We start from the raw sequence: 27,172 nt of genomic DNA, 5'->3' as shown, positions 1-27,172 counted from the left end.
GTTTTATAACGAATCGGTGTCACAAGGTTTAAGTACTGCTTGACATCACCGCTCCCACGTGTTCTCTGCCATTCTCCGGCCAAGGCGCCCGCTTTAACCCCGACAGGCTGACAGTCGTCGCAGTCCCCCCAGCCTCGTACGGACGAAAGCCAGTGACTGAGTATGATCTCCCTTCTCTGTCCTTGCACCCCGGTTCCTAGGCGGGGGGCGGCGGGACCCAGAGCCGCGCGTCCTGGGTGTGGGGGCTGCGGGCTTGGAGACCCGGCCCTGCGCGAGTTGGAGATCGAGGCCTGGCCGCCTCCCACTCGGGCTGGGGGAGTCGGGGTCGGGGTCGGGGTCGAGTCTGGGGCCAGTGAAAGACCTGATGGTGAGGGGTGCACGGTGACCTTGAGCTGACAGGTGCGGCGCGAGACCCTAGGTAACAGAAAAACCCTTTCTGCACTCAGCCTTATCAGCACCGGAGCGGGCACCCGTCCCTGATCGGCTCGTTTTCCGAGACACAGCCTTCCCTTTATGACTTGTAGAGGCTTGGAAATAGATTAATCTATTAAAATGTTTTCTTTCTTTTACATCTCAGATGTCTACTTTCATAGAAGCCTAAAGTTAAATGGGAACTTGAGGGCCCAGCTTTGGAGAACCTTGTAATTATTCGTGTGTGTGTGTGTGTGTGTGTGTGTGTGTGTGTGTGTGTGTGTGTGTGTGTTTGTGTCTTGGCGAATTTCTGTAATTAATAATCATTACTTTTCATGTCACTAACATTTTCACATTTGTTATTGGCCTGTTGGGTGTAATATCTTTATAGTTTCTTCTATAAGTACTTTTTCTATATGTATTAAATGAGAGATGAACAATGTCAGAACTGCAAGAAATCTTAGAGATGACTTAACTCCCTAAATTTTTAGATGTGAAAGGAAAAAAGATGACCTTTCCCATTCAGTCTCTAAGGTCTGAGTATAAACACTCTGAAATGACTTGAATCAGTAACTAGTTTCAGCCTCACAATCCCTTTAATATCAGAGTTGGGAGTACAAATTCAGGTATTCGTGTCCCCATCCCATGCTCACAGGCTCCTTTTTTTATGCCTTGTAGCCAGCCTTTCAACATGAAAGCAAAATGAACTGTCAGAAATGTGTTTTGCTCTGGTTAACAATTACATGAGTTACAGTTGTCACTGAATCAGAAAACCTTAACTTCCTAAATCTTCTGTAAATAATCTATACTGAAGGTTCGTGTGTTAAAGTCCTTATACTGTTGTATTAAGCAAGTTAGTTAAGAATGATTTAGACATTTACTTCTAAAATAAAAGACATTAGCTGTGAAACAAAAAAAAATGACTCAAGGGTTTTTTTCATTTGCGTTTTTCCCCCACTCTTTCTACATACACATATAGATAACACTTCTTTTTGCAACTTACAAGTAAGTTGCACAATATGAACTTTAACTCTTATTTTTTTTCAGCATTTGTCCCCTTAAGGACATTCTGTTACACAACCTCAATAAGATTGTCATACTAAAGATAACATAGTTAAACTTACCCCATTACCCCACTGGTCTCTTTTTAATCTCAAATCTTTATATTTTGATTTAGGATCCAGTCAGGTTCACATTGTGTTTTCTTGTCATTACTTCATTACTCTTTAGTCTCTTTTTTTTTTTTTTTTTGGTTCGCGGGATCAAACTTGGGTCCTTGTGCTTGTGAGGCAGGGGGCGGAACCACTGAGCTAAATCCCTGGCCCATTCTTTAGTCTCTTACTAATCTAGCTCAACCCTCTTTTTTTTTAAATGAGATTTTTTTTTTTTTTTTAAAGACCATCCGGGGCTGGGGATTTAGCTTAGTGGTTCTGCCTCCTGCCTCACAAGCACAAGGTCCCAAGTTCGATCCCCAGTACCAAAATAAACCCAGCCAATTGTCTTTAAATTATCCAATGCTGTGGATTTTCCTAGTTATTCCATCATGATCAGAGTCCGTCCCACCATTAAATATCTAATAGTGGGACCTGTCGCGTGATGCTCAGTTACGGCAGTGACTGTCCCATCTTTCCCCTGTAAAGGAATAGTTCTCTCTCTGTGCTAAGTGACCTGTTGAGAGAATGCCTGAGGCCATGAAAATATACCGTCCCCCAACAACACATCACCTACGGGCTTTATCATCAATTCATACATGAGCTTTGCCCAAATCAGGAGATCATCAATTATCAATACCGATCTCACAAGGACAAGGAGCAACTAGAGGGAAAGCTGCCAAGGACGTCAGAAGAATCATTTACTGTACACTGAACTTGAGCCAAATCAGGATTTGACTTCAGAGTTGGTACACATTGGCATATGATGTTTTGAAAGAGTCAGGGGTTGGGCTGGGGATTTAGCGAAGTGGCAGTGCGCCTGCCTTGTTGATGCAAGGTCCTGAGTTTGATCTGTGGTACCAAAAAAGTCAGGGGCATCTCCTCATCACATTCTTGTTGGTTAATTTTTTTCAACATTCAGAAATTTCTGGAAATTGTCTATGAGTGATAAAATTCACCTAAAATAGTTTTCAGAGGACTTTGTTCGCTCTGTTGTTTTTCTTAAGTAAATGAATTTCCTGCCTGCGAAGGAAATTAAAATTTAGGGAAGGAGCTAGAAGCATTCCAGAATGTGTGGGCGAGAAAAGTAGCAAAAATAATTAAGCATTTTGGGATTGCTGGAATAAAGATCAAAAGAGCTTATAACAATTTTTTGGCTATACAGTGAATTTTTTTACATAGATGATATTCAAAATAATATATCCACCTACAAAATACTTCCAGTGAGCTATGGGTGTGATGGGAAAAATACTGGATTTTAAAGTCTGACACCTTCGTTATGCCCCAGCTGTTCAATTACTGTCAGTTCAAAGTTTCTGAACTATTCTGAATTATTAGAGGAATCATAAGTAACATATAGAATTACATAAGTATTTTTTCAAAAATAACACACCTAAGACCTGTAACCCCAGAAGAGAGGAAAATAATTTTCATTGTTGGCAAGGATGATGGGGCTAGAGACAGAGCTTGGTGGTAGAGCACTTGCCTGGCATACACAGTCACTGGGTTCCATCCCCAGCACCTGGGGCTGGGGGGCAGACCTGACTGGTCATCAATTGGAAGATGCTTTTTTATGTTTTGGTACCAGGGATTGAACTTAGGACCTTGCATTTACAAGGCAGGCTGCGGAACCACTGAGCTAAATCCCCAACCCAGGAAGATGCTTTTTAAAAAAAATAATTTAGCCAACAGAAGTTTAAATTTCATCAGAGCTTGAAGGCATGCAGTCATATTCTAACACCCTCCTTTTTCAGGTAGAAATCAGGCCTCACTGGAACCCTGAGCAGAGGGTGGACAACTGCTTCTTAGGAACTCAGGAAACTCATGCGTCAGAAAAGGTTTGAGCTTGGCGGCCAATGCAAGCCCCCTTTAGTCTTCAGTTCTGTCATATACTGTACATTGTTTGGCACAAAGAAAACTTAATCCTGCTGTAATTCTTCCCAAGACCTAAGCCAGAGGTTCTAGAATCCTCTCATCCCTTCTCTGCAGATCTCAGGGATATAACCAGAAGGTGACCCTAGTTGGGTATTTGCCTGTACAATAACACATCTGCTATAATGTCTTGAAACTAAGGTCAAATGAAGGAACGGCCACATTGCTGCTGTTCTCACCCTCAGGTGTTTTGTGTGGCCACCAGACTTTGCCTTTTTTTTTTTTTGTACCAGGGATCAAATTCCGGACCTTCTGCTTATGAGGCAGGAGGTGGCACCACTGAGCTAAATCCCTGGCCTGCCTAACTTTTGATTAAATAACTGCAAGATACTGGGCATGGTGGTTTGCACCTGTAATCCCAGCACTGAGAGGGCTGAGGCAGGAGGATTGCCTTCAGTTTGAGGCCACCCTGAACTATGGCCAGACCCTGTCTCAAAAATAAATAACTGCAAAGCCTTTGTAAATAGGGAAGGGTGGAGGGCGTGAAGGGAGGGCTAGGAATGGGGAAAAAATAAGAACCAAGATGCATTATATAAAGGTACAGTTCCCAATGAGAAATGTAATTGTGTTGTATACCTACAATGTACCAATAAAAGAATTTAATACAAATAAATAAATAAATAAATAACTGCAAAATGAATGGTGAAAGATTTAGAAGACCTGAAAACTATCACATAAATCTGAAAATCACTCAATCATCTCCAGCATTTTCTAGCAACTGTCTATAATTATGTATACCATAATCTTGATGATTATAGAGAATAACTGGAGATTTGGGCAGATTAAAGATAAGGGCTAGAGCTGGGTGTAGTAGCACATGCCTGTGATCCCAGCATTGGGGAGGCTGAGGCAGGAGGATCGCCGTGAGTTCCAGGCCAGCCTGAACTGCACAGTAAGACCCTGTCTCAAAAAACCAAAAAAAAAAAAAGACAAGTGCTATTAGCTATTGAGGTCAAGTGTAGATCTAGGAAATATCTGAATAAATATTCAAATGATTCCAGAGAAAAAATAAATCATAAGGTTAACAGTGATTTAACTCATAAAACTATTTATCTTTTATTTTACAAGTTCTCAACAGAGGATTTTTAAAGGAGGGGAGTGTTTAAGGAATATAATAGCAAGAAAATAATTTTAAATAAAGAAATTCATACCAACACTACTGGGGCAGTCCTCGTGTCTTCCCAGTGACAACTGTCATTTGTCACCATGGGTTGTATAATAAAGGGAAGGAGAGGATTGAAACAGTGTAGTGCCCTAGTCGGAAATTTACAGAACATCTAAAGATTGCATACTTTCTGCCTCTCTAGCCTCTGACTCAAAAAGTCATGTGAATTTTTACCTGAAGAGATACAAGTTTAAGAATAGGAAGAAGGGAACCAGATTTGGACATTACAGTTAATCATTGTCTAAATTTCTAAGGCTTTAAGTAAGGAAATGAGATATGTTTTCTTTTATGATGTGAACTGTAGAAAGTCCAGTTTGTTGGTACCCCCAAGGTTACAGGGAGTAAACTGTACTAGTTCAGCAATTCAAAAGGCTCAGGTCTAGTGAATCACCTTTTATACTTTCAGGTAGAAGCCTTCTGTCAAACTAAGTTCCTTAATATGTTTTATTGCTCGCTTTGTTTTGCTTTTGTTGTTTTGTTTTGTTTTGTTTTGGTGGGGTCTCGCTATGTAGCTCTGGCTGGTCTCAATTTCATATCCTCCTGGCTTAGCCTGCCAAGTACTAGGATTACAGGCATGGGCCATTGTGCCTAGCTTGCCATTGTATTTCTGAAATTCCAACAAAACAATGCTTTCATTCAGTACTTAATTCCATATATGGTATCTTAGCAGTTACTAGATCTTTTCAGACTGCTGAGTGGAAATCCAAAACTATTTACCATGCTGTGTCTTGTTTCTTGGGAGGAATTAGAATGTTGAGCGACTTCATTTTTTCTCTTTCATTAAACTTTTTATTTTGTAATTATTATAGATTTATATGCAGTTGTAAATTAATAGAGCTCTTGTGCCCTTTACCTACTTTTCCACAATGGTAATATCTTACAAAACTGGAGTACAATATCACATCCGGGATAAGGATATTGATGCAGTCACCACATAGAACATACTTATAAAAGTCTCTCACGTTGCCTTTTTGTAGCAACAGCTACTTGCCTCATACTCCCACCCCTCCTTAACCACTGGCAACCACTAGTATGTTTTCTATCTCTGTACTTCTGCTAGTAGTTCAAGAATGTTACATAAATGGAATTATACAGTATGTAGCCTTTTAGGATACATACTAAGTAAGCATAATTCTACAGGTTGTTTCTATATGGGTATCTTATCCTTTTTATTACTGAGTAGTATTCCATGGAATAGATATAACAATTGGTTCAGCCATATCTACACAAAGAACATCTGAGTTGTTTCCAGTTTTGTACCATTATGAATAAAGTTTCTGTAATCACAGATTTTTATGTGAACATAAGTTTTCATTTCTCTAGGAAAAATGCCTAGGAATGGAATTGTTGGGTCATATGGTAGTTGTATATTTACGTTCTTAAGAAACTCAGAATAACTTTAACTGTTTAATAAGTGGCTATATTATATTACAATACCACAGGGAATATGTGAGTTTTTCCTCCTTTTTGATAGTCCACAATTCCATTTTATTTTCTGTTTAAAAACTTTAACCAGGGCTGGGGATTTAGCTCAGTGGCACTGTGCCTGCCTCGTAAATGCAAGGTCCTGTGTTTGATCCCCAGTACCGCCAAAACAAAACAAAAAAAACTTTAACCATTATTTAGGTAGAGCTGTGGGCACCAAGTTTTTAATTTTCCTTCATTTGAGAATGGCTCAATTCCCCCATCACTCTTGCAGCGTATTTTTCACTAATAAAAACTTTCTATATTGACCATTCCTAACACTTGAAAAAGTTTACACCACTTCCTTCTGGCTTCCATAGTTTCTGATGAGAAATCTGATATCACCTTAGTTTTTCCCTTATAATATGATGTTTTCATTTACTGCTTCCAAAGTTTTTCTTCATTAGTGTGTCTTGATTTAGATTTCATTAGGTTAATGCTGTTGGGGGTTCATTCAGCTTCTTGAATTTGTAGGTTTATGTCTTTTGCCAAATTTGGGGAGCTTTCAGCCATTACTTCTTCCCTGGCTGGGAAAGACTAAAATGCCTGTTGCTGCTCCCCACATGGCCTCCACTGGCACTACTAGCCTCAGCATCATGGGCCAAGAATGCAAGTCCTGAATTGCAGTGAGGCCTTTGTTGGTAACTTGCTGGAGGAGAGGAAACTCAAAACTAAAAATAATGCATAGCATTTGGGTTAGTCTATAGTGTATGTGATTAGTGTTCACATATCCTTCCTTTTACATGCTGTTCAGATTCTATTTTAATAAGCTTTATTTTACATAAACCTTTTATATGAAATGTTCAACCTATTTAGAACTAGCCAAGATAGAATAAATAAGAAGTGTGATACTCTCAGATCTGGATTAACTTTAGTCTTACATTTAGCATATGTGTAAATCTGATTTAGAAAGGTTTTTTCACTACCTTGCCTTCCTTTGTTGCCCCCAAGTTAGATCACTAGTATCATGTGTTTAGAAGTTTCTGGTACATCTCTGTGATTGCCCTTTTTGAACTGCAGAATGTGTAATTCCTCTAACTTTTAGAATCTTCTAGAACTCTGAATATATTTCATTAATGCTATTGATTTTAAATGAATAGTGTTTTGGGCTGGGGATTTAGCCCAGTGGTTCCATCGCCTGCCTCGCAAGCACAAGGACCCGAGTTCAATCCCCGGTACCAAAAAAAAAATGAATAGTGTTTTGTTAACAGTAGAAATGTTGCCTTTATATAGATAATAAAAGGATAATTAGTAGCACAGGTAAACAGCCACAAAAAGTAGCACAGGTTAGAGTTAAATCAACAACCAGTGAAATTGTTAACTCAAGAAATTTAGAAAGATAGGGCTGGGTATTTAGCTCAGTGGTGCCGCCCGCCTGCCTCGCAAGTGCAAGGTCCTGAGTTCGATCCCCGGTACCAAAAAAAAAAAGAAATTTAGAAAGACATAATTTTCATTAACAAGTAGTGTTTCATTTTTTGGTACCAAGGATCGAACTCGGGTCCTTGCTCTTGCACAGCAGGTGGTGAAACCACTGAGCTAAATCCCCGGCTCAACAAGTAGTGTTTTTAACAAACAGCAAGGCAACCTGCCTTTTTAAAAAACATTAGTGTTTTAGATAGGACAAGGCCTCTCAGACCCATACCTAACATTAGGCTATCTTACTCTAGACCACAAACCTCTGTTGCCATTGATGATCTTTGAGACTAGTGATGTCATATAGTTATATACAGTTAGAAATTTATAAAATATGAACAGTGATTAGCTAATTGTTCAGCTAGCCTAAAATATTTGTTTATGTATTGACAATTTTTTTTAACTTTTAAATCAGGTGACTCATAAATAAACCAAAAGAATATGGCTGCACAGATATCAGAATCTGATCAGATAAAACAGGTAAAGTATTATAATTAAGGGAGAAGGATTTTCAAAAAAATGTAAGGCACTGCTGGATACATCCATGTCAGTCATTGATCTCACAAAATAAATGTTTACATTTTACTTCCAAAAAAATGGATATTAAATGATATGAAGCATTTTTGTTTTTTAGATGAGGTCTTGTAATGCTGCCAAGGCTGTTCTCAGATCCCTGGGCTTAAATGATTTCCTACCTCAGCCTCTCAAGTAGCTGAGATGACAGGCACATTCCATCACACCTGGCTCTGAAGCATAGATATTTTTAATTTGACTACTAATGGGGGAGTAAAATAGAAAGTAAGACTATATTTCATAGATCATATTATACCTATTTAAGTTAGCAAAAGAATCTGGTTTCAAGTGCAACAATACAAAAGATCACTAAAGTCTCGTTGTAAAAACTGAATATGAAATGAACTTTGATTTCTTTGTCTGTTTATTTAGTTTAGGGAATTCCTGGGAACCTACAATAAACTTACAGAAACCTGCTTTTTGGACTGTGTTAAAGACTTCACAACAAGAGAAGTAAAACCTGAAGAGGTATGAAAAATGTTACTTACTAAAAATTCTCCAAGCTTATCATAAACCACAGCTCCCCTAAGCATTTCACTTATCCCTACTTGTTATAGAAATTTGGGCTGCCTTTTATGTGTCATTGCTTAGAGGAACCAGATCAGTCAAGGACTCGTGGCATTGTTAAAATTTAATGTGACAGTCACATTCTGCCAAGCCAGACTTTTCTAGAAAAGATGCCTGGGACTGCTGAATTACTGTTCCACAGCAGAGATTAATAATTACCATTAAGTCAAGATGGCCTATCTAGAAAAACTTGACACAGCCTTTCTATTGGCCCTTAGAATTGAGAATTGAGTTTGACTCGGGAAAAAGTAAAGCTTGAGTGTGATGGCTCATATTGCTTAAGTGGGCTCTGAAACAGTCCTATTAGAAGTCTTAACTTTCCTCATCAGAACATTTATATATCTGCCCAGAATGACATAAACTTCCTCCAGTAGAAGAAGCTGGTAAACATTTATGCCAAGCACTTAGCATATAACCAGCAATCAATAAGTACCTGTTAAACACCTGACAAAGTTAAGAAGAGAAGCTAAGTATAATACCCTTGTTAAAAAGTAAAAAGTTTTTCATTAAAAAGGAGTCAACTTGCTACTGAGTAAGTGTACATTTCAACAGTTTAAGTAAGGGATGGAATTGTGGGCTTTCAGTTCATGTTGGAACACACCTGGAGAAACTACCCTTCACAACCCTCATGAAGTCAGAGGCTACCATGGTTCTTAGTCCCTACAAATGGAAGGCATTTGGTATATATTAATTCCTGTATTCACTTGCTACCCATTAATGCTACTTAGCTTGTAGATATAGTCAAAGAATAGCAAAGTTCCTACTGGTTGTTCTTTTTAGAATACATGCATTTTTAAAAATTGATATTTTTGAATTGCCTCTTGGATCTTCCTTTTTTATTTCTAGATCACCTGTTCAGAACATTGCTTACAGAAATATTTAAAAATGACACAAAGAATATCCATGAGATTTCAGGAATACCATATTCAGCAGAATGAGGCCCTGGCAGCCAAAGCGGGACTTCTTGGCCAGCCCCGATAGAGAAGTCCCAGTGGCTGAACTCTGGGTGGAGGCTGCCATGGCTGTTGCCCTGGGAAAGAGGACTCATCAGGTGGAATCCCTGGAAGTGGTGGGCACCGTGTTGAACCATCTGTCATGACTACTTGGCAAATGGAAACCACTGGAAAAACAAATTTGCTGCTCAGCAGGAATAATTAAAATAGAGGATCTTATTATTCAGTGAAAATAATAAGATGCAACGTTAAGGTTGAGGCCTTAAGATTCAGTAGCTTGGTAACTTAATTAGAAAAATAAGCCAGTGTTTCTTCAACTGTGACTGTTAATTTTAAAGCAAAATATGTGTTCAATCATGTAAGAGAAAACCATTACTGAAAGTGAAATAAATGGGACTATCACTGAGCAGTTGTTTGTAGTATATAGAACTCTGTATTCTGACTGGACTGTGGACACATTGAAGTGTTTCTCAGTCAGCTTCATTCTTCAAGGTTTCTTTTTCATGTCTGCCTCATATTGCTGGTAAATACATAAAAGAGTTACTTGCTAGTCACTGAAATGCACAACCCTTTTCTTGCCTCCCTCGTGAGGGTGGGCCTTAAATGTTCTTATTCTGTCTGCATGTTCATAGACGTTCAGGGAACATCCCATCTGAGGCTGGCTTGGGAATGCTTCCTTAAGGGTCAACTTCGTGCTGTAGTGGAGTACGTCTTGTTTTGCATTTTGTTCAAAAGCTGAGAATCCAACATGAATGGGTCTGAGTCTGACCAATAACATACAGTTTATTGTCAGCTGTGATACATCAAATAAAAAGTGAACCAGAGTTCAAGTAGATCTTAGAGCCAGTGACTCCTAAAGCAAAGCCAAACATTTGCAGGAAATTCTACTTTATGAGTAAGTACACTGAGAAATTTAGTAAATGTGAGAGAACTAATACATATTTATTAATCAGCTGTCTTTTGAATGGATTTTGTTACCAGTCTAAACTTGTGTCTAATTGTGCTCGCTTCAGCAGTACGTATACTAAACTTGTGTTTAAGGGAACATTAATTAGCCACTGTTTTAATATGTTCTTGGAAAGTGGAAGTTTTGTTCTGCTTTTAAAAAGGTAAAATGGGCCAGGCATCTTGGTACATTCCTGTAATCCCAGGAAATTGAGGCAGGAGGATCTTCAAGAGTTCTCAACCATCCTGGGCTACATAGTGAGTTCAAGGCCAGCCTGAACTACATAATGAGACCCTGTCTCAAGAAAACCACCAAAAAAAATGTTGAAACATGTATAATAGCAAAATATATAATTTGTAATAGTGGAAACATAAAAAATAGGCTGACTTTATTTAAAAGCCAGAACTAAAAATTAATTTACTAAATGTGGAAAACAAAAATTCAGACATTTTATTCATTTAAAACTTTGGACAATTCACAAACATACTTTGCTATTTTAATGTAATCAAGCCCAACATTGTTTTTTACTATGTATATTTTACAAAAATAATTAAATGTGCTCACCTGGCAAATAAGGGGAATGTTGCACAACAGCATCTCAAGTACATGGGGAGTGCATGTTTGAAAGCCTTCCAGACTTTGCAGTTGCCCATGTACTAAAAGGGCATTGCTGAGATGTTCACCTCCATTCTGTGCTCTCCTAAAATAGATGGGTAAGTTTTAAGCATAACTTTAATATTCTTTTTGTTTGGGGGGTTTTGTTTAGTTTTGCTTTGATTTTTTGAGACAGGGTCTTCCCGTGTAGTTTAGGCTGGCCTTGAAAACATTATGTAGCCCAAGCTGGCCTCAAACTTGCAATGATCTTCCTGCCTCACCCTACCAAGTGCTAAGATTACAAGCATGTGCCACCATGCCCAGCTATCATAATTTTAATACTCTTCAAAGTATGCTTTGTACAAATTACCAACCAAACAACAAGCATTAAAAATCAAAATGCATTTTTTAAAGGAAACTACAAAAAAAGTCAAAAAGTATATCAGCCTAAAGACTACTTAAGTACACAACTCCCACAAGGAGCAGAGTACATGTGAGGGGAAGTATTAAGCTTCACAGTAGTAAAGATGTAGGATGAGCAGAAGCTCACTTTTGCATTGAAAGTGTCAGTGTTCTCAGGCATGCAGAGGACAGGAAATGAGGTGTTTTTAATATTGTCTGCTCTTATTACTATGAGATAAGTTATCTTTACCTGTGTGACTGATGAAGTTAGAGATGGCCATGTAATTACAGGTGCACCTGTAATCCCAGCACTGGGATAGTTGAAGAAGGAGGATTGACATGAGTTCAAGGCCAGCGTAGATTACAATGTGGGACCCTGTCTCAAAAGATGAAAAAAAATTAATTAGAAATGAAATAACTGATGTTCTGGGTAAATTGAACTTTTAAAAAATAGACTACATTATCAAAGAGTTGAAACAAAATTTAATATGGTATAAATTAATATCCAGAGGATGGAAAGATTTATGAACTTTGATTTCTAAGTAAAGTTTTCTTTCTTTGTCTCTTTTAAGTAAAGTTTTTAAATGAGTTTGAAGATGATTGGCTGTGAAGTAACAAAGAATGAATATCTGAAGAATGGAAAACTAATCATAATATTTCCATGTAAGTTAGAACATGGAATACTCTTTCACTACTTGTTTTAATTTTAGGAAATAGGCAAATTTCAGTGGAATTATTTAATGTATCAAATCTAATTAGTGCTACAAATAGGAAAATAACTTAATTTTTGATCCTTGAGACTAGAATATACTGCATCTCTTCAGATATTATATAATCATAGAGGGTGAAATTTTGACACATATAACTAGGTAAGAAAAAATATATTTCTCTACAATTAAATATGGTAATAACTGAAACATTTTTTTCCATTTGTTGGTTGAAATACATGATCATATGAAAAGTAAATGACAGGAAAAAATGCTTTCCAAAAATTAGTACTGAGTTTTAACTGAAAAGCCATAAGGAAGATTTACATACACAATATTACATAGGTGTCAACACCTAACAGTTTTGTGCCTATTTAAATGCTGAATTTAACATATTTTCCACATAAATTTTCATTACTGAGTATTTAGCTGTATTATAGCTTTTATGGAGGTGATACATTAAATCAAAGTAAATGAACTGTGTTGGCCTTTTAAAGAAGAGATAAAACAGTGCCTGCTCTTATGGTTGACAATAAAAAAATCAATTTGGTCAATAAAGGCAAACAGCCAGTAAATTCAGTCAACCAGCTTTTCAGAAATTCAATCAAAATGACTGGCTCACTGGTCCCTATGGACATAACCACAATGGTCACAGAGCTACAGGTTAAGGCCGTCTCTGAAAACCTCCAAACTGCATGACTTTTGAACATCCGGTCCCTCCAGCCTTCCAGTGCAGATCCACACGTGACTCAGTGCACTTCTAGGCCTTCCACCTGGGACTAGGGCTGCTGTGCTCCATCATGCTAGTTTTGCGGCCCCACTTGGCTGAGCAGCTGCTGGGTCCTAGGTTCTCCAGCGCGTGGAAGGCTGTTGTGTCCTCTGCTGCCTCCAATCCCATAAGCCCACCTAATAAATCCCTTTACATAATTATAAAAAATAGTTAAGCATCTCTAATCTAAAAATTTGAAGTGACCCAAAATCTGAAACAAATGTTAACATAAGGCCACAGTGGAAAACTTTACGTACAATCCATGTCACAGGTCACAGTGCAAACATTTCTTTCTTGCAAAAGAAAAACGTTCTTGCAGTTTTTCATCCGTTGCTGGATCCCACAACTAAAAGGTTCATAAAATATTTAGAAATGAGTAATAAATATGATATATGGTTACTGATCAAAATTTTTATTTTTGTTTTTTGAGGTAGGGTCTCACTACATAGTTCAGGCCAGCCTTGAGCTAACTATGTAGCCCAGGCTGGCCTCACACTCAGGGCAATCTTCCTGCATCAGCCTCCTGAGTACTGGAATTACAGGTATATGCCACCATACACAGTTAAAATTTTCTTTAAAAAGGTCAACACTCAAAAAACAATAGCCTTGTACACAAATAACAGACTCACTGAGAGAGAAATTAGGGAAACAATTCCTTTTACAATAGCATCCAAAAAAGTGAAATATCTAGGAATCAATCTAACAAAGGAAGCAAAAGACCTCTACACTGAAAACTACAGCACTCTGAAAAAAGAAATTGAAGAGGATACAAGAAAATGGAAAGACATTCCTTGCTCCTGGGTAGGAGGAACGAATATAGAGAAAATGGCCATACTTCCAAAACTACCATATAGATTCAATGCAATGCAAACTGAAATTCCAACGATATACTTCACAGAACTAGAGAAAACAATCCAAAAATTCATTTGGAACCATAAGAGACCTAGAATAGCTAAAGCAATTCTAAGCAACAGAGACATGGTTGGGGGTATCAAAATCCCCAACTTGAAACTATACTACAAAGCTACTGTGATAAAATCAGCATGGTACTGGCAGAGGAACAGACCTGAGGATCAGTGGAATAGATTAGAAGATGCAGAAACAATGCCAGACACACTCAGCCACCTCATCTTTGACAAAGGAGCCAATCACCCTCACTGGAGGAAAGATAGCCTCTTTAATAAACGGTACTGGAAAAACTGGATTTCAACCTGCCAAAGATTAAAACTAGACCCATACCTATCACCATGCACTAAACTAAGATCGAAGTGGATTAAAGATATAAATATTAAGACAGAAACACTAAACTTGCTGGAAGATAAGTTAGAACTCTTGAAGACATTGGCATAGGAAAAGACTTCATGAACAAAACCTCAGCAGCACAGGAACTAGCAGAAAGAACAACTGGGATCTCATTAAAAAGCCTCTGCACTGCAAAAGAAACCACCAACAGAGCTAACGGACAACCTACAATATGGGAAAAAAATTTTAGCAGCTGTACCTCAGACAAAGGACTACTATCTAGAATATATAAAGAATTGAAAAAAATCAGACCCCCCAAATTCAAAGACCCAATTCAAAAATGGGCATCTGAAATGAACAGACATTTCTCAGACAAAGGAGTAAAAGCAGCAAACAAATATATGAAAAAATGTTCAACATCACTGGTCATTTGAGAGATGCAGATGAAAACAACACTGAGATTCCACCTCACCCCCGAAAGAATGGCTGCTGTCAAGAAATCAACCAATAACAAATGCTGGTGGGGGTGTGGGGAGAAAGGAACACTGATCCATTGGTGGGAGTGCAGACTGGTTCAACCACTGTGGAAATAAATACGGAGATACCTCAAAGAACTAGGGCTAGAGGTCCCATTTGACCCAGGTATTCCCCTGCTGGGTATCTTCCCCAAAGAATTAAAAGAATCATACCACACCAATATATGTGCACCCATGTTCATAGCGGCACAGTTTGTAATAGCTAAAGCTTGGAAGCAGCCCAAGTACCCATCAACTGGAAACTGGATAAAGAGAATGTGGTTTTTTTATAAAATGGAGTACTACTCAGCCGTAAAGAATGAAAAACTAGAGTCATTTATAGCTAAATGGATGCATATCAAGGCCATACTCTTAAGTGAAATAAATAGGACACACATGTGTAAATACCAAATAGTTTCTTTAGTGTGAGAAACTGATAGTGTAAACAAGGGTTAAAATGATTAAAATGAATAATGGATCATTTGAAATGGAAAAAAAGGTCCAAAGACGAAGGAGTGAAGGGAGGGGAAGGGAAAAGGGAAAGAGGGAAAAGAAAAACTATGAGAAAAGAAAAAAAAATGGAAATGAAATCTATGTAAATAGGTAAGGGTGGAAGGGGTGAAAGGCGCACAGGTAATGGGGAAAAAAATAAGAACCAAGATACATCATGTACAGGTACAAACACCCAATGATAAATGTAAACAAATTGTATACCTAAAATGTACCAATAAAAGAACTAAAAAAAAAAAAAAAAAAAAACAATAGCGTAGGTGTGTTTGAAGTCAGGAGGAGTATTAGGGGGGCTGGTTAATGGTAATGTGGAAAGCTTTTACTGTAATAAAATTTTTAATCTAAAATAATAAAAATAAAAAGCACATTCTGAACCCACTTTAAATCCAATGTATGACAAATGCAATTGTTATAATATTTAAACCGACTTCCTAAAATGGAGTTACAATTTCAAGTGATAAGAAAAATTGCACTACAGCCAGATATGGTGGCACACACTTATAATCACAGCACTCGGGAGGCTGAGACAAGAAGATTGCTAAATTCAAAGCCAGTCCAGTGTCTCTAGGGCTTAGAGTACAGAACTATTACATGGTGAGCAGCCATCTCAATCCGTGTCCCCAAAATTGCATGGCATTTTAAATTATATTGAGATGCTTTAATAATTTAGCATATTTTACCCAGCCTACTAAATACATATAGCAGGGATCCTATAATTAATATAACAGGTGGGTTTGTATATTTTCTTGCCTGGACGATTAACAGTATTAGTTGATTTGGTTGCAATGATTTCTCTGTTCAGGCAGCCATAACCATCCTCACCCTCTCACAAGAAAAGGGACACAGGACACAGTGGGGAGTGTCAGGGCAGTTGGTGACAACACAGAAGAATACTGTGGCTTGCTGATTCAGCGACCATAGCCACAAGATGGCATCGTCATTGGTACGATGCCTATGGCTGGTCTTTCGGGACAAGCCCAAACCAAGAATATCAACTCCACTGCCAGTCACTTCAGCGCCAGTCTTCTCTATCCAGAGGATTTGGGAGTTTTCCACAAGAATTGTCTTTTTTTAAATGGCATAACCTGGAAAGGAGTTACCTTCTAGTTATGCTTTTATCAGCAAACATGCTAGTGGTCAGTGACAACCGTAGGTCTGATTCAGTAGATGTCTCCTGAGCACCAGCAAGGACAGACACCCTAGGAGAGCTGAAAGGAGCAGATGACCAAGATTCCTGTCATCCCCAAGGAGCCCATGGTATGAGAAAGGGAAAGGATCAGTAACACAGTAAGTAGGACAAAGGTCTAATGTTCCTGGGGCTCAGAGTACAGAGACGTCACATCTAGCTGCAGAATCAGGGAAAGTTTCTCAGGAAAGACAGCGTGTGAGATGTTATAAATGGTACATGTGAAGCCACTCATTTAAACAGGCTTTTTGTGAGGAAAAGTTTATTCTAGTGAACAAAGACTAAAATCAGGCATTAAAATCAGAAATAGATTTTAGCCAGCTAGCTGGGAAGAGCCAAGCTTATTACCTCCATGTGTGAATGGGCTGACAGTGGGAGAATGAAATAGCAGCTAGCTGGGAGAAATGTCATCCTTGAGTGGATGGGCTTTAGCAGCTAACTGGGAAAGGAATTAGGCTTGAATAGGCGTTGAAGGGGCTAAGGAATCTGGGGTGAAATGTTTCTGATTGAGTCCAAGGACAGTCTGCACAGGTGTGTGGGCAATCACTGGACTTTTGGGCGCCAGGGGAATTGTATGCTTCGTCTTGTGCCCATTTGTCCTACTTACTGAGAAGTTGCTGTTGTGTGCTGAAAGCAGCCATTTGCTTTGTCCTGTTTGTTCACTTGGCCAGGCATGACAGTGAAGAGGTTCAGTTGACTGAGAAGGCACAAACAACACAAAATTGCAGGGCACTTACCAAGTCATCCTATTTAGCTAGATTACAGTAGGGCTAATGCTGCAACAGCAATAATTACCAATTACCCAAGGCCAGCTATATGGACTGGGGAATTTACATATATTATTTCCAATCCTTAGGAAAATAGGCCGTTACTATAGAAAGCACCCAGGGAAGATAGTGGTGTCAAGCTGAAGTTTGTCTTTAATTTACAGACTCAGGAGCTACTGCAAAGAAAGCCAGCAGCACATGGAAGCAATGGAAACAGAAGGGCAATGGGATATGAGATAGCACACAGAAAAACAAGAATTGGACTCTGATTATGGAGGATGAGGCTGATAATTAAGCAAGATGAGTTGACCACGGCAGCAAGGCCAGTGATACCAGGAGCATCATGAGAAACAGAAGAAGAGAAGGGATGAGCTAACACATTTACCTGTGAACACTAGCTGCGCACCAGCAGAAGTGTCCAGGTAACAGAAGCCCAACAGAGTAATTCAGCTGAGATCACTTTTGGAGAAGGAAAGGACCTTCCAGGGAGGAGAGCACAGAAGCTGAGAGCATGCTTTACAAAGAGTCACCAGAAGGAGCTGGTAAAACTGCAGCTGCTTGGACTCCACACAGACCTCCAGAATCAATCTGGGAGTAGGGCCCAGGAATTTGGGGAGAGTGTGTGCCTGTTACCTGGGATGGATCCAGCAGATAGATTCCAGGCTCTTGCGTAGGACAAGCGAAGAATTGCAAGTGCACAGTCAAATGGCAGGTGAAAAGTGGCTGCATTTACTGAAGATTATGGATCAGTGTGCTCACGGCAAGTCCTTGCTGACAGAAAATATGGCATGAACAGAAAAGTGGTTCTCGGGTAACAAGAAAGTAAAAAGCACTGCACACAGATAAATTACTTCTGGAGTTTTAAGGATGTGCACACCCCTCCCCAGGGTGCCTCTCCTGCTCTCACCTAGGGCTTGAAAGATGTCCCTGGTTTTTGTTATTTTATACCTCTCTTAGGACAATGAAAGGAGGAATGGCCCTAGGGTGCTACCTAAATTGAAAAAGGTGGAGGGGAGTGATTTCCTCAACCCCATTGTTATACCTGTACTATGCTAGTAGGAGTGATTGAATCTAAACCTTCTTGCATGCTAGGCAAGGTACTTCTGAGTTACATCCCAGCCCTTTTTATTTTTTTATCTTGAGACAGGAGCTTAGTAAACACCAAGGCTGGCCAGAGGAAGAGAATAAGCCAAACACAGGAACACCCAAGACTAGGCCTTCATTAGGGGATGGGCTATCTCAAACAATGGCAAAAGCAGCAGCCAGGGGCTGGCTAGGTGACCTCTTATATGGGCAGGGGCATGGAGGGGACACAGTGGAGGTAGATGTTGGGCTGCAGCCAGAGGTGAGGTTTACTGTAAGCAAGAGAGCTTCAAGGAGGGAAAGTTAGGCTATTGTTTCCCTGAGTGATTTATTATCTGCCAGGAAGAGCCATTTAGGATGTGAGGCTGCCAGAGCCATTTTATCTAACAGAGAACTCTATTACTGAGTAGCTGGGATTACTGGCACACACCTGCATGCAGCAGAATCTGCATTTGTAAACAAGCTCATCAGCTGATTCTTATGAATCCTAAAGTCTCAGAGTTAGGGCTGGTGATGTAGCTCATGGTAGGGCACTTGCCTAGCATGCACAAGGCCTGGGATTCAATCCCCAGCAGCAAGGGGCAAACAAAAATCAGAGTCATGTTAATTAGACTTCCCTGGGCCCTAACCTACTGCCACAAAGCTGCTGCTGATGCTACAAGTAAATCTAAAACCAATGATCTATGGACCACACTTTGGGAAACAAAAGGTCTTGGGGTAAAAAATCCTAGAAGAGATGGGAAGAGATCTCTCTGACTTGGCTTATTCATCTACAAAATGAGAAGAGTTGTTGCAAGAAATATATGGAAGAACATTTGAAAAATCTTGCTTTTGCATCTTCCCCGCTTGAAATAATTTGTTTTTCATCAGAATTGCTACCGATTTTCCTATCTTCAGCTTTCCTCTTCCACTCCATCTTCCATACTGTACAAACATTACTTCTTTAAAAGGAACGCAACATCCGAGTGAAGTGGCCTACACCTGTGATCCCAGCACTCTGGAGGCTGAGGCAGGAGGACTGCCAAGAGTTCAAGGCCAGATTGGGCTACATAGTTCAAGGCCAGTCTGAACTACATAGCAAAACTCTGCCTCAAACAAATAAATGGAAAGCAATACCAAAACAGTAATTGCACTCACTCTGTGAAATAAAGTCATTATCATAGGTATCCATCCTAAGATAACAATGTCCAGGCTTTTCAGTCTGTCATTCAAAGTCCTCCATGGTAAGACACAGTAAGTCAGTGATGTCTGTGACCACACTACTCACTGAAGATGGCCATTTCACTGTCTGTGCCTCTGCATAAGCTGTTGCCCTCTGCCTGTCATGAACATCAATACTTAACAAACGTGCCAAACACCTGCAGTGTGCAAGGCACTACTGAATACACAGAGTCAGTGGAAAGTAGAAAACACACAGGACCTTCCTTCAGGGAGCACAGTCTGATAAAGTAAAACAGTAAATAAGTACATAATAAATCCAAGGATTAGGGCAATGAGGAATATGGAACTGTATCAGGTTCTGCCCTACGAAAACAGGTCAGGAAGGCATCTCTGCTTCCACATCCAGCGCCCTAGGAGCTTGCTGGCCAGCTTCCTTAACTACCCTTATTCTGTAACCACTGCATTCTCTAAGTGACTCCATTTTGGAATCTCAGAAACCTGTGACACCTGCCGTTAGTAATTTCATTACTTCTGAGCTATACTGCTGCAATAGCCTGTTCTTTCTTCAGTCTACCAAATACTGGAGACCCCTGCAGTTAGGTTCCAGGCTCCTGCCCAGTATACGATGCAGGACTGAGGGGAAAAAAAACCAAAAGACAGAACTAGAGAGACAGAAAGCTGGGTGCCAGGACCGCCAATGCTGGTGCAACCGACAAAGGTACTGGCCAGTCCAAGCCACTGATTTTTATTGGTAATCAACTGGGGTAAAGCGAGCTATGTGCAAGGGCAGTACCACATCCGAGGATGCACAATCATGCAGTTTCTACAGGAATTAATGGAGACAAGGCCTGTAAAGGAAAAGACAACGCATTCTGAAATTAGGAACAGAATAGACAAAATATGTGGTTGTAATTAGAACATTGTCCTTCTAGTTAAGAAAGTTTTCGTGGTGGGGACAGAATTTGGATGCGAGTTACTGACGTTGGCGTGTAGGCTTTGTCCAGACGCACTTCTCAAAACAAGCCAGTTGTGGGGTTAACTCTTCACAGCCTCCATTGTTTTCAGCCTGCTTTGGACATAATCAATATTTCAGTCCCCTACAGTTATGCTTTATAAAACTTCCCCTGAAAAGTGGGGTCCCCGGCAACCCATTCAGGACTCCTCTTGCCTCTCAGAAGCTATATCTCAATAAATATTGCCTACTCTTAACCTCCGTTGTTCCTTAAAATTCATTCTTAGATTCTGGGGAACATGAACTTAACCCATCTGACATCTAGCAGGTTAGGAGTTATGTTTCCCCTATATCATTTGGAGGTCCGATGTCATTCCTATATCACTATTAACGTCTCTTGATTTAACCACGTCCTGGCTGTAGGGTTATTCTTGCTTCCCTGCCGCTGAGACCATGTCTAGGACAAGGCATCACCCAGAGGAGGCCCTCAACAGGCGCGACTGATCACCCAAGGTTTCTTTCCACATGTCACACAAACTGCGTGATCTGTAACACATTCAGAGCTGAGTTCACTTAAACTGGGCCAATCACCAGGACCACCGGGAAGTCCGGAACAATACACTCCCTACCTCCCGGCTTCCTAGCTCAGGAACTCTGGAGGAACTCTGGAAGGTATGGCAGCCCCGCCCACTGCGCCTCCAGGCCCCCCACCACGTCGTCCGCCCCCGCCCCTCTCCGCTCCCCCGAGCCGCACTGCGTTCAGGCCCCGCCCCCACCCACGTTCTGCCCCCGGCTCCGCCCCAGCGCCCTCCTGGGGCCGCCCCACCACCTGCGGTGGAAGCTAATGCCTAGCGAGCATCTCCCCAGGCCTGTGCCAGGATGAGGGAGCTGAGTCCTGGAGGTCGCTTGTGTGTGTCCTGCGGCAGGCGAGCAGGCAGCGCTATTCCACTCAGAGTCTAACCCAGTCTCCGCCGCGCAGCCCTGGGCGGGAGCTTGGGAACAGGACCACCGCTGCTTGCCCTCCCTCCCCGGCCCCGCCCTGCCTCCATCCGGAAGGATCCAGCGTCTCCCACCTCTAGCCACCCTAATGCGACAGTGGGAGGAAGGAGGAATTTTAAACTTGTGACATTTGGCTTAGAAAAAAAGGTTTAAAGAAAGAAAAAAAAGGGTAAATTTTCGGGGGGTGGGGGGCAAAGGGCCCAGAGCAGAAACAACTGTGAGAGCTGTGAATCCTATTGGCAGAGGTTACTCCCCTCACACAAACATACATACAACTGGGGACTGAGCCCAGGGCCATCACACCATGATACGTCCCCAGCCCTTTTAAATTTTTGAATTTGAGATAGAGTCCCTAAATTGCTAAGTCACTCATTTGCTGAACTTTCGATCTTTCTGCCTCTCAGCCTCCCGCAGTGCTGGGACAACAGGTGTACACCACCGTACCTGGCAGCCTCCTTTTGTTTTTTTTTTTAATGCAGTAATAAAAATATTTAAAGATAAAGGTAGTTTTATTCCTTATATACATTAACTATATGTAGCCCAGGACACTTGCTCTTCACAACTCTTACCTGGCCCAGGTAAGCCAAAAGGTTGGACACCCATGTTCTAGATTATTATTTAAATGAAGTTACACAGAACGTAATCTTGTCAGGCTTCTTTCACTCTGTATAAATATTTTGAGATTCATCCATGTTGAATCAATAGTTTATTTGCGTTGGTAAGTAGTACTCCCTTGGAGGATATACTGAAATTTGTTTAGCCATTCATCTGTCGATGGACATTTGGACTATTTCCTTTTTTTTTTTTTTACTGAGCTAAATCCCCGGCCCTATTTCCATTTTTGATCATTACAAATAAAGCTGCTACAAACACTCATATACATTCCGTTTATATGGATATCTGTGATGGTCAATCTTGAGTGTCAGCTTGACTGAATTGGGACACCCATGTACAAGATTACTACCGCACACTTCTGGGTGTGTCTGGGGGTGTTTCCAGAGATCATTGGCAGGTAGACCAGCAAATGAAGGGGGAGACCCACTTGATTGTGGGTGGTACCATCCAATAGCTTTGCAGGCAGATAGAGTGAAAAGGAGAAAGAAGAGCCCCATTTTGCTTGAGGGGACACAGCTTTTGCTAGTGCTGTCACCTGTAGACACCAGACTGCAGCTTCATCAGCTTTTCAACCAGATTTAATATGCAAGCCTTCGGGGAGTTTCGAGGCCATCAGTCTCAGACTAGCATTGCAAAATATCTTTGCTCTTTTTGTGGGTCATATCTAAGATGAAATAGCTAGATCATATGGTAAAGGCAGGCATCTTTTTTTTTTCTTAAGTTCTTTTATTAGTACATTTTAGGTATACAATACGTTTACATTTATCATTGGGTGTTTGTACCTGAACATGATGTATCTTGGTTCTTATTTTTCCCCCATTAACTGTGCACCCTTCACCCCCTCCGCCCTTCCCTATTTACATAGATTTCATTTCCATTTTTTTTCTTTTCTCATAGTTTTTCCTTTCCCTCTTTTCCTTTCCCCTTCCCCTCCCTTCACTCCTTCCTCTTTGGACCTTTTTTCCTATTTCAAATTATCAATTATTCATTTTAATCATTTTAACCCTTGTTTACACTATCAATTTCTCACACTAGAGAAACTATTTGGTATTTACACATATGTGTCCTATTTCACTTAAGAGTTTGGCCTAGATATGCAAGATATGCATCCATTTAGCTATAAATGTCTCTAGTTTTTCATTCTTTATGGCTGAGTAGTACTCCATTTTATAAAAAAAAAAAAACCACATCTTCTTTATCCAGTCTCCAGTTGATGGGCACTTGGGGTGCTTCCAAGCTTTAGCTATTACAAACTGTGCTGCTATGAACATGGGTGCACATATATCACTGTGGCATGATTCTTTTAATTCTTTTGGGAAGATACCCAGCAGGAGAATAACTGGGTCAAATGGGACCTCTAATCCTAGTTCTTTGAGTTATCTCCATACTGACTTCCACAGTGGTTGCACCAGTCTGCACTCCCACCAACAATGGAGAAGGGTTCCTTTCTCCCCACACCCCTGCCAGCATTTGTTATTGGTTGATTTCTTGATAGCAGCTATTCTTTCTGGGGTGAGGTGGAATCTCAGTGTTTTCATCTGCATCTTTTGAATGACCAGTGATGTTGAACATTTTTTCATATATTTGTTTGCTGCTTTTACTTCTTTGTCTGAGAAATGTCTGTTCATTTCAGATGCCCATTTTTGAATTGGGTCTTTGAATTTGGGGGGGGTCTCATTTTTTTCAGTTCTTTATATATTCTAGATAGTAGTCCTTTGTCTGAGGTACAGCTGCTAAAAAAATTTTCCCACATTGTAGGTTGTCTGTTAGCTCTGTTGGTGGTTTCTTTCGCAGTAGAGAAGCTTTTTAATAAGTTGAGATCCCAATTGTTGATTCTTTGTGCTAGTTCCCATGCTACTGAGGTTTTGTTCATAAAGTCTTTTCCTATGGGCATGCATCTTTTTAAGGAAACTTTCCCCCCAAAACTGGTTATACCATTTCCATTCCCACCAACAATGTGTATGAGTTCCTGTGCCTCCATATTGCTGCCAGCACTTGGTATGTTAAATTCTAGCCATTTTAGTGTGCAGTGGAGTCACCATGGTTTTATCTTGCATTTCTCTAATGCCTGATGATATTAAACAGCTGTTTTAATATACTATTTTAGAGCAGTTTTAGGTTCAAAGCAGAATGAATTGGAAAGTACAGAGTTCCTATACAAACCCACACACTCACACAGCTTCTCTCATTCTCAACATTTCGTACCAGCATTATGTTATTACAATTTTTTTAAGAATTGCAAACGTTTATTTCTTTTTTAAATTATTTTTTATTTTTTTTGGTACCAGGGATCAAACTCAGGTCCTTGTGCTTGCGAGGCAAGTGCCAGAACCACTGAGCTAAATCCCTGGCCCGCAAATGTTTATTTCTTCAAAATTGCCTTTATCACAAATTTAAAATCTGGCAAAGCCCTCCCTCCAAATACTTCATAAATATGGATAGACTAGCATTTTTAAAAGTCATATTGAAAATGGCCAAAGATGATCCCCATAGGCATTTATCCAACATGTAAGAACCAGTGATATCTTCAAGCAGCCAGAGTTGGTAAAGTCATTTCATGGTCCAGAATTCATAGTTTAAATCCTTCCACGTAATAGGAAGTAGTAAAGTTTCTATGGCCCAACAAGGGATAACTTCCCCCAGGTGTCTTTCTGGGTATTCAATTTCACCTGGCAGCAATGACATCTGCCCTGCTCCCTCTTGATGTTCATGGCTAGGATCTTCTGTTTTTACTGTAAAGCTCACTGGCACTCTTCCTGGAACAAAGCATGTTATAAGGAGGTAGACAGGAGGAAAATAGAAATACCCCAAATTATATGTGATTGAAGTTTCGATGAAAATACCTGATTGTTGTTCATAAACCTTGATGCCACAGAAAGTTGGAGAATAAATGAAGTCAAAGAATTCAGGCAGCATGACAGAGACAGGGTAGCCATCACCCAGACTAAGCTCATGGGGCTGGATTAGCAGGTTATCTACCAGAGGCCATCGATCCAATCTAACCAGGAGCCACATTGGGGTACAGCTTATCGACAAATTTGCATGAACATGAGTCAGCTGGAAAAGCATGAAGAGCCCTCCTAACACACCTAAGATCTTCATCATTGGTTTCAGACCTCAGCCCAAGGGATCACTAGAAGCAGGAACTCAGGTTATTACAATTAATGAACCTACATGGACACTATAACTCAGAGTCCATAGTTTACATTAACTTTCACTCTTGGTGCAGAAATCTATCATGATTGGGAAATGTATAATGACACATGCCCATTATTACAGTATAATAGAAAATAATTTCATAGCTCTAAAAATCCCATGTTCACTTATTTATCCCTCTCTTTCTCCCCTCAATCCTTGGCAAGCACTGGTATCTTGACTCTCTCCATTGCTGTGCCTTTTCCAAAATGCCATATAGTTGGAATCATGCAGCGTGTTTTCAGATTTCCTTCCAGCCCTTTTTGTTTGTTTCTTTTAGGTTTTTTGCGGGGAGGGATGAGGGTTGAAACAAGGTCTCACTATATAGCCCAGGCCAGCCTTGAACTCACTGTGTAGTCAGGCCGGCCTGGAACTCACAGTGATCCTCCTGCCTCAGCCTCCCTAGTACTGGGATTACAGGTATGTACCACTACACCCGACTGATAACTCATTTCTTTGGGTGACAAATAGTATCTCATTCTCTGGACATTCCACTGTTTATCCATTCACTTACTTGAATATCTTGGTTGCTTCTAAATTTTGTCAATTATGAAGAAAGCTGCTATGGTGGCCATAAATTTTCAACTCATTTTAGTTTATACTAAAGAAGGTGGTAAAATTATTTTTACATTTTCAGGAAACTAAAGACAGCCAAACTATCTTCCAAAGTGACCTTGCCATTTTGCATTCATACAAGCAATGAATGAAAATTCTGTGGGACTTCATCTTGTGATAGCCAATTCGACTCCATCTTGCGCCTCAATGCCATTTTGTACTCATGCTTGGACAAAGCATGGACCCCCGCATCCTGTATGGCAGAAAACTTGCTGCAGTTGCAAGATGTTTTGTAGCTCACCTACTGTGTGAAACTTCCTTGTGCCCCTCACTAACCTGGCATGGTTCTGCTTCTGTAAGATTCCGCTTGCTCTCCCCTGAGCCCTCCTCAACTGAAAGTATGATTTAAAAGGAGAAATCAAACTGCTTCCCATTGCCCAGAGAACTTTCTGGGCAGTAGCCCCACCTTGGCTGCCAGCTTTAATAAATGGGCTCAAATTTGGCACAGAGTGTGGTGCATCTCCATTGTTCTAACTCACTGGCCCATAACAGTCTTTGCTGGCATTTGGTGTTGGAATTTTTGTATTCTAATAGGTGTGTATTAGTATCTCATTGCTTTAATTTGAGATTCCCAAATTACAATGATGTTGAATTTTTTTTAGTATACTCATTACCATTTGTATAACTCAGTGAGGTATCTGTTCAAATCTTTTGCCCGTAAGAGTTGATTTCATATTTTGGGTAACAATTTGCTGGTTTGGGTATGATTTGGCCCCACCAAAACTCATGTTAAAATTTGATTCCCAGTGTAATAGCGTTGGAAATTGGAATCTTAAGAGGTGAGTAGGTGATTAAAGGGGATTAATGATGCTCACAGGACTGAGTTAAGTCTCACAGAAGTGAGTTCATTCTTGTTCTTTATATTTTTTAATTTTTAATTTTAATTTTTGTTGTTGGTATATATCTGTCAACACAACATTTACATTCACCTTGGGGAATTTTATGTTGTTTTGTTTTGTTTTGTTTGTTGAGACAGAGTCTCACTTTGTAGTTCAGGCTGGCTCTGAACTTACTATGTAGCCCAGACTGACCTGGAACTCACGGTGATTCTCCTGCCTAAGCCCCGCAAAGTGCTGGGATTACAGGCGTGCACCACCACGGCTGGCTGGGGGTTTGGGGGAATTGATACAACTTTCTTGGTGTTGTTTTTGGAGACAAGTTCCCACTATTTAGTTCAGGCTGGCCTTGAGCTCACTGTGTAACCCACACTGGCCTCGCAGTCATGTGCCTCAGCCTCCCAAGTGCTGGGATTACAGGAGTGCACCACCACGCCTGGCTGATACCT

General features: G+C 40.3%; 1 protein-coding gene across 5 annotated transcripts; it reads left to right on the top strand.

Moving 5' to 3' along the window:
- Positions 1 to 3: 3 nt before the first annotated feature.
- Positions 4 to 10,035, top strand: Timm9 (translocase of inner mitochondrial membrane 9). 5 transcript variants are annotated; one of them, XM_013067931.3, is made up of 7 exons: positions 16 to 160; positions 578 to 641; positions 2,182 to 2,311; positions 3,317 to 3,400; positions 7,952 to 8,016; positions 8,482 to 8,577; positions 9,523 to 10,035. In XM_013067931.3, the coding sequence occupies exons 5-7, from the start codon at positions 7,978 to 7,980 to the stop codon at positions 9,655 to 9,657; spliced, it is 270 nt and encodes an 89-aa protein (XP_012923385.1). In that variant the 5' UTR covers positions 16 to 160; positions 578 to 641; positions 2,182 to 2,311; positions 3,317 to 3,400; positions 7,952 to 7,977; the 3' UTR covers positions 9,658 to 10,035. The 5 variants fall into 5 exon arrangements, with proteins under 5 accessions (XP_004871170.1, XP_021104867.1, XP_012923385.1 ...); XM_013067932.3 differs by lacking the exon at positions 2,182 to 2,311; XM_004871113.4 differs by lacking the exons at positions 578 to 641; positions 2,182 to 2,311 and having other exon boundaries at positions 4 to 160.
- The last annotated feature ends 17,137 nt before the right edge of the window (positions 10,036 to 27,172 follow it).

Source organism: Heterocephalus glaber, unplaced genomic scaffold (assembly GCF_053883595.1).
Source record: "Heterocephalus glaber isolate CG9 unplaced genomic scaffold, H.glaber_assembly_v1.0 deba00001118, whole genome shotgun sequence".
In the NCBI taxonomy this organism is placed as follows: domain Eukaryota; kingdom Metazoa; phylum Chordata; class Mammalia; order Rodentia; family Bathyergidae; genus Heterocephalus; species Heterocephalus glaber.
This window is presented reverse-complemented; position numbering and strand designations above follow the sequence as displayed.

What these genes read in the sequence shown, in the direction of transcription:
- Timm9 (XM_004871113.4), top strand. Translation starts at nt 7,978, where the DNA reads ATGGCTGCACAGATATCAGAATCTGATCAGATAAAACAG. An exon ending in AATCTGATCAGATAAAACAG is followed by an intron (nt 8,017 to 8,481) that starts GTAAAGTATTAT and finishes CTGTTTATTTAG; the next exon opens with TTTAGGGAATTCCTGGGAAC. An exon ending in GAGAAGTAAAACCTGAAGAG is followed by an intron (nt 8,578 to 9,522) that starts GTATGAAAAATG and finishes TTTTATTTCTAG; the next exon opens with ATCACCTGTTCAGAACATTG.